This window comes from Palaemon carinicauda, chromosome 32 (assembly GCF_036898095.1).
Source record: "Palaemon carinicauda isolate YSFRI2023 chromosome 32, ASM3689809v2, whole genome shotgun sequence".
Taxonomy (NCBI): domain Eukaryota; kingdom Metazoa; phylum Arthropoda; class Malacostraca; order Decapoda; family Palaemonidae; genus Palaemon; species Palaemon carinicauda.
Window position 1 is genome coordinate 37,059,046 of NC_090756.1, and position 7,618 is coordinate 37,066,663.

At 41.0% G+C, this 7,618-nt stretch overlaps 1 protein-coding gene across 1 annotated transcript; it reads left to right on the top strand.

Moving 5' to 3' along the window:
* Positions 1 to 1,766: 1,766 nt before the first annotated feature.
* Positions 1,767 to 6,590, top strand: LOC137625575 (uncharacterized). The gene is made up of 4 exons (XM_068356486.1): positions 1,767 to 1,785; positions 1,940 to 2,017; positions 2,147 to 5,297; positions 6,569 to 6,590. Exons 1-4 carry the CDS (start codon positions 1,767 to 1,769, stop codon positions 6,588 to 6,590), a joined length of 3,270 nt encoding a protein of 1,089 aa, XP_068212587.1.
* Positions 6,591 to 7,618: the final 1,028 nt, after the last annotated feature.

The following is a 7,618-nucleotide window of genomic DNA, read 5'->3' on the forward strand; positions in this document are numbered from 1 at the left end:
CAACGCCATTTCAGGTTTGAAATTAAACGCGATGACTGCCCGACCATGGCTGTAGCAATCATAATGAATTAGGTTGTCATAAGTAAAGCCTAGAGATTTTAATGTCTCGTAGTAAAGATGAGAAAATTTTTCGGGGAATTGACTGTATATGTCGTACAAAGTGGAACCATTCAGTGTGACCCCTATGTGCTTAAGATTATTATGATCAAAATAAATGGGATTCCTATTCAGAACACCATTGAAACTTTCCATATTAACAATAGTGAGTTATAACTTTTCTGGTATAACCCTATTAAAAGGTAAATCCAACGTTGCCTGCGTTTGATTAGGGGCTAGCGCGTATGTCCTGTAAAGTGTTTTATTAAAGACAGTTTCCACCGTACTGTTGGGATTTGAAAGCGCCTGATGAAGGGCGAGTAGAGCCGGGGGGCGTGGGATGATTTTATCAATATGGAGCCTGGCTTTTTCTAGATGAAATCGAAATTCTTCGGCCTGTGCGGTGGAATTAAGGAACCACACATTTGGGGCTAATTCCAACTTGATACGAACGTCGATATTATCCATCAAATATTCATCTACTGAAGCCACATCGAGCATAAGTGGATGAATAAGATGCAATCCTTCTCTTTTACCTTTATCTACCCACTCTTTTTCCATTTTGTTCAATTTTGTAAAATAATCGTCTGGTAAAACGTTTGAAATTGATGTTCCCTTGTAATCTTGGAAAACATATCCGAGCCGTCCGAATTGCGGTATTTTAGCCCTTTTCTTAAAGGGGCCATCTAATGGTAAGCGAAGACTGTCGCGGCTTTTCCCGAGTTTTCGGGACTTCTTTTTTTCACTCTCGATTTCTTCCAGCTCACAAGCGAGGGCAACCACCTGGGAATCCGTCGGAGTTAACCTTCCATCTAGCATTGACCCTCCGGGCTGGGTGAGGAGTGTTTCGGAGAGGTAAGTTTCATCAGCGGCTGTTGTAGGGATATGGATGAGCCCCGCCAATGAGTTGACGTCTTCTTTTTCGCGACACATCTCTACCATTTGTTTCTCCGACCTTTCGAATCCATCCACCATTTTCGCAACTACCCGCAGAGACTTCCTTATGTCATATTGGAAGTTTATTGCCTCCAATAGTAGGCGACACGTTTCGGGCCGTGGCCCACCCCCTGCTTTCATCTCTTCACTCACCAACTGCCGACTCTTCCTTAATATGACTTCCTCCGTCTTCCGAAGGCAATCACGAAGTCTACAACGGAAGTCTGTGTAATATTGCTGCGAATTACGGATTTCAGCTTCATCTAAGAGGGGGGCCTCCCAAGCTGTAAGGAAGAAACACTTTGATAATTATTGCATCCAAAATAATTAATGTCAAACACACACACACACACACACACACACACACAAAATAATTATTTCCACACACTACGTTTTATTACACCAAAATTATTTGCGACTCTATAAGTATTATATCAACTTCAGTTCTATCAAAAATACAAGGACATACTTACTCTCAGAAAGTTCGGGCAATTCCTCGCCCAACAGGTGTGCGTCGTTGTAGCGTGACATCTCTATCTCCTACTTCGTTATGACTGGAAATATGGCTCGGAGGAGGGTATATATACAGTAACTGCTAGGTCAATCATGCACATGCACCTACACCTAGGCCTAACTTAGGCCACGCCCCCGTTGTCAAAACGATTAGGAGCGCCGAGCGAGTAGGCCATAATTCAACAGACGCTCTCCTACAAACTGACCCATCCCCTAGCAACATGGAAAATGTGCGAGGAGGTAAATATAAAACCACAGCGAAATTTCAGTCTGTTTATATTGGAGATTATTTGTTCATGAAAGTGTTGACCGCGATTGTGCTATGAAATTTCAGTCTGTTTACGACGTCGAATATTAAATTGTAATAAGCGCCTGTGTTTGCATTACTTTTCAGGTGGGAAGGATCGGAAAAGGAAACGCGATGATAGTGAATCACACCTTCCTCTCAAAAAAAGAAAAGGCCAACTAGCCAGTAAGTATTACTTAATGAAAAAAAATGTACTATGAGGTGTTAATATCTTTCGATTTGGATGTAGAAAGGATTTTTAATTTGACTTTAGAACTTCAAGTAAATTAAAAACCTTATTATCTCCTATTGCAGAGCTATCAACAAGAGACAAATTACTGGAAGAACCCCCACTTGAGGAGATTGCTTCAACATCCACTGCATACTTGCCCCCAGATTCGAACACCGCGGGGGTGAGTACCCCGCTAAGAAACCTTCGCAAATTCAGAGAACTCCCACCTCAGGGAATTGCTTCGACATCCACCGCAAGCAACGCCCCAGATTTACCTACAGTAACAGCAGGGACGACACCCACTTCAGGACGGATGTTGAAGTTCGTTAAAAGAAAGACAGCCTTCGACAAGAAATACATAGAAGAGGAATGCGCACTTCCCTCAGTGAGCGATCCACTATTATTCGTTACATTACATAGTAATGATATACGGGGCTCTTTAGAACGGTATTTTAAAAATAAAATTTTTTCGGCTAAGATCGCCGGTCTTTTAACCTCAATAATGAAAAAACACACTTTCTTACCGAAGGAACAAACGGAAAATACGCTTATGGAGCTGTGGCTCCCGGCCACGGTTATCAATGCTAGTGAAATTGACGGTCTACTAAATGAATGGGAGGATACGGTAAATTCTAAGTTCCCTCGAATAATCAATGAATTAATGGGGAGTGGATGGATAGTGGAAGGCATTGACAACTTCAAACTTTTTTACCACCGCCAGGCGGTAATGGCTGGGTTGGGCGCTCCCCTTTACCCTAAAAATGATGTCCGAGGTGGGGTATTCGTCTTTATTCCCTCGGGAATTGGGAATTCATGTTTTATTCAGTCTCTGGCGGCCTATAGGATGTCTAAACAAACCCTAAATCCTCGTTGGCCGAATATAGCTCGATCTGTAAATAGCATCCGCTGTTGCATGCAATATGTTAACTTTGATAAGGTTGCCATGCCTATTCAGTGGCAGGACATTTCACGCCTCGAGTTAATAAATCAACTCTCTATTTACATATATGAAATGGAAAAAAGGGGGGATGGGAGGTATATCATTCAGCTGGCAAGGCGTGGATCTAAAAAATTCCCAACTATTGTACCCCTCCTACTAATGGGTGGTGACCATATTTGTCTCATTAAAGATTTTCACCGTTTTGTGAAAAATTTTGCTAGGGCATATCCTTCCAATCCCCTTTATTTCTGCCATAATTGCCTATCACAGCATGCAACAACAGACAGACAAAAACGGCATGAAGCTACCTGCGACTTGTCAGTGGCGCTGAATTTTCCCTCTCGCGGGAGCACAGTAAGATTTAGAAACCCCCATAAGACGCAAAAGTTTTCTTATATTTGCGTCTTTGACTTAGAATCAGCTTTGAAGAAATCCCCCGGGGCTTATGGTGTGGAGACCATACACGAATCAATAGCTTATTGCTATATCATTATCGACGGCGAAGGAAAAAGAGTCGCCTCCAGTCATTATTGCGGGAATGATTGCGTCGATAACTTTCTGTTAGACCTTAGTGATTGTTGGGCGGCGATCAGATCACAGAGGAAAACATTCCCCATTGATATGTCGACCGAGGATGAAAGAACTTTCCAAGAGCAGACTGTATGCCAGATGTGTAAGACGTCGTTCAAACACGACCGCGACAAGCACAGACACCATGACCATGCCGAACCCAAGAATAACTTTATTGGCGCTTACTGCGCGCGTTGTAATTTAGCGTGTCGCGAACTTAAAACCCGACTCCCCGTTTTCGCACACAATTCTAGTTACGACCTGGGTCTTATCCTTAAGGAATTGAAAACTAAAGTCGATATTACAATCATGACGAAGCAAGGGCTTAAAATTCAGCGAATGACTGTCGGTAATTTAGTTTTCCTCGACTCTTTAGCCTTTTTAGGATCTTCTTTGGATAGTTTAGCCTCCGAATATTTTAGGGATGGAAGGAAGGCTGGCTTAACAGAGGACATGTTAAGCGAAATTAGAGATGACAAATTGCGGGGTGAAGTCATTCAAGGCAGATTACCTTTCTGTTATGACTATATAGATAGCCTTGCAAAACTCAAGGAAACGCATTTGCCCCCCAAAACGGCATTTTACAACAAGCTAAGGGAGCGCGATATATCAGAGGAGGAATATAAACGGGCTCAGCGTGTTTGGGATATAAGCAAATGTAAAACGCTGAAAGATTTCCTTCTCCTTTACCTCATTGTAGACACAGCTTTATTGGGGGATATTCTCATTTGGTGGCGCTTCATACTTTATGATAAGTACGGTCTTCATTCACCACACTATGTTTCACTTCCATCCTACGCCTTTGACAGCTTCCTTAAGATGAGCGAGATTGAGTTGGATCACGTCTATGATGAGGAATTGTATAATCTAATTAGACATAATGTTAGGGGGGGTTTCACTTCTGTGGTGCGTCAATCATTCACTGCCAACAACCGTGAAATAAATCCATCATTTAATCCTGATCTCCACCAAAGTTCTTACATCCTTTATTTAGACTTCAACTCCCTGTATGCAACAGTTATGACTAAGAACCTTCCCTCTGGTGGAATTCGTAAATTTTCCGATGAAGAAAAGGATCTGTTTTTAGGAAGGGGTATTGAAAATGCTAATACAAACGGGGATAAAGGACACTGGCTCCTGGTTACTACTAAAGCACCTTCAGAAGAGGTTGCTAGAGCCACTGATGAACTACCGTTATGCTTTTCCCACGAGGAAGTTGCTTTTAAAAATCTATCACCCTACTGTAAAAGCGTACTAGAACACGAAGGGGGACGCATGACTGTAAAGTGTAAAAATCTTATGGCCACCCATCACAATAAAAAAGAATATCTCATTTCCCTCCCTCTTTTACAGTTGTATATGGACTTAGGCTTAGAACTAGAGGTTGTGCATTCAATCTATGAATTCAGTCAAAGTGCTTACATGAAGGATTTTATTAAAACCAACATCGAAGCGAGGAGCGCAGCAACCTCATCTACAGAAAAAAAAGCCTTCAAAGCTATGAGTAACTGCATATTTGGGAAAACTTTACTCAACCCTTTGAAATACGCTGAAAAAAATAGAGTTGTCAATAAAGCAAGCACTTACTTACAGGAAGCCCGGAATCCGAGACTAAAATCAACCATCCATTTGTCAGAAGACCGTATTATCTGCACTTCTACCCTCCCTCAGGTCGTCATCAATATGCCTAATTACATAGGTTTTGCCATTCTAGAATCGGCCAAGTTTGACCTTTACTACTTCTTTTATAAGGTTCTCAAGAATAATTATGGGGATAAAGTCAAACTCCTTTACAGCGATACAGATAGTTTCATTTTTGCTCTGGAAGTTGACGATCTTAATTCAGAGTTAGCGCAAGAACCCTTGAAATCATATATGGATTTTTCCAACTTCGACGTTGATCACCCGCTTTTTAGTAATGAGAGAAAGGGGGAGCTGGGGCTTTTAAAATCAGAAACGGGGAGTAATCTTATAACCGAGGTGAAAGCGTTGAAACCTAAAATGTATTCCATGCTAGTTCAGAAACTGGGTCACATTAATCGTGCGAAAGGTATACCAAGTCACATGCATGCTTCGATAAACCACGAACAGTATTCCCAAATCCTGGAAGATCATCGCGTCAACTATCTCACTGTACGGACAATTAGAAATGTGAGAGGACAAATGAGTACCACTAAAGTAAAAAAGAAGTGTCTCTCGGCTTTTGATTCGAAGAGATACCATACAATTCTTACGCATACGGGCATCCCGATATTGAAGTGGGGGATGAGGAAGTTGCAAGTGAAGTTCGATTCAACAACCCCCTTCCCAAATTACTGAATCCACCTTCAGAACCAATCCCTCGCGTTTCTGAAAATTTATTGATAAAGAGAGAAGAAAAGGTTACAGTCTATTTTCCACCCACCGATAATGGAATGTCAGAAAACGGGGAGGAGTGAATACAAAACTTTACTGCGAATAATTATAGTGTCTACCTTTCCCCATGTATTGTTTTGCTAGAGAAAATAAGATGTTGGCACTTTCCATTAAAGGGTTTTATTTATTCTGCGGTACTTATATGGACACACTTTTATAATACCATTCAGTCAGCTAGAGGTTTAGTTAAAATGTACAAGTGCTTTAAAGCTGCAGATTTGGACCTTTTTAGAGAGCCAGCACGTATCATTGTGTCTGGTTTCTCCAACTCGGGTAAATCCTACCTTATAGAAAAATTAATAGTAAAATATGAAAGTAAGTTTACGCACATTATTATGTGCGGTGTGGATCAGCATACTTTGAAATCGCATCCAGTAATAGAACCATAACTCTCCCTCTTTGCAAATATCGTAGACCCCATGAGTGAGATAGATACAGAAGCTGGGCCGTATTCTATTTTATATATCCTTGATGATATATTTCTTGAGGCTGTACAGGACAAAATTGTTGTTGATGTCTTTACTAAAGGACGTCATAACAATATATCTGCTATATTTATTACGCAAAATATGTTTTACAGTGGAAATACGCCAGAAATATAAGTATAAACGCTTCCCATATGCTATTGCTGAGAACGAGGGATATATCGTAAGTCGAGTTATTAGGAAGACAAATATTTGGTTCACCTTTATCAAAGAAATTTGTGAATGTTTATAAAAAGGCTGTTATGACTAAACCTTTTTCCCATTTGCTGGTTGATTTAAGTTTAAATACTCCTAGCGAACTCCAGTTGAGGACAAATATAGTGGGGAGTTCCTCGTGCGAGGTTGTTTTTGGAGAATGGGAGACGTAAAGAGGAAGATTTTAGAAACGGTATATGAAAACTATTCCCACCCATCAAGTTTGGGAGGTATTAATTCCATTTACAGAACCGCCAGAGCTTTAGACGCGCGAATTACCATAAATGACGTAAAAGACTATTTGACCACGAAAGATGCCCATACTCACCATACGCTTATAAGAAAAAAATTCCCCAGACGTCAAATGGTGGCTCCAGCTCCAAAAGTTATCATTAGCTGCGATCTCGCCGATATGCGACGTTTATCTAAATTCAACAAAGGCGTAAACTACCTTCTGATTTGCATAGATATTTTCTCCCGTTACCTCAAGGTCGTTCCTCTTAGAAATAAGAAGGCCAAGACTCTGCTAATAGGCCTAAAAGCAATCCTTTCTCTACCTCAATTTCAGGGTGTTAGTCGGCTCCTTACCGATAGGGGGTCAGAATTTTATAACAAACTTACGATCAAGTACCTAAAAGAAGAACATATAAAACTCTACAGCGTTTCCTCGTATGAAATCAAAGCCGCCATTGCAGAACGTGTTATACGTACTCTAAAGCAAAAGATATATAAACATTTAACTCTGAGAAAAACTCTCGCGTATCTTGATGTCCTCCCTGAACTTGTAGAAAACTATAATAGGTCCCCACACAGAGGGTTGGGAGGGGAAGTGTCCCCCCTCGAAGTTCATGCATATACAAACCCGGAAATCATTAAGCGACAATTTCGGCATATGAATAAATCAAGCATCTTTACATCGAAACACAATAGTAAGGCGTTAGCAGTAGGAC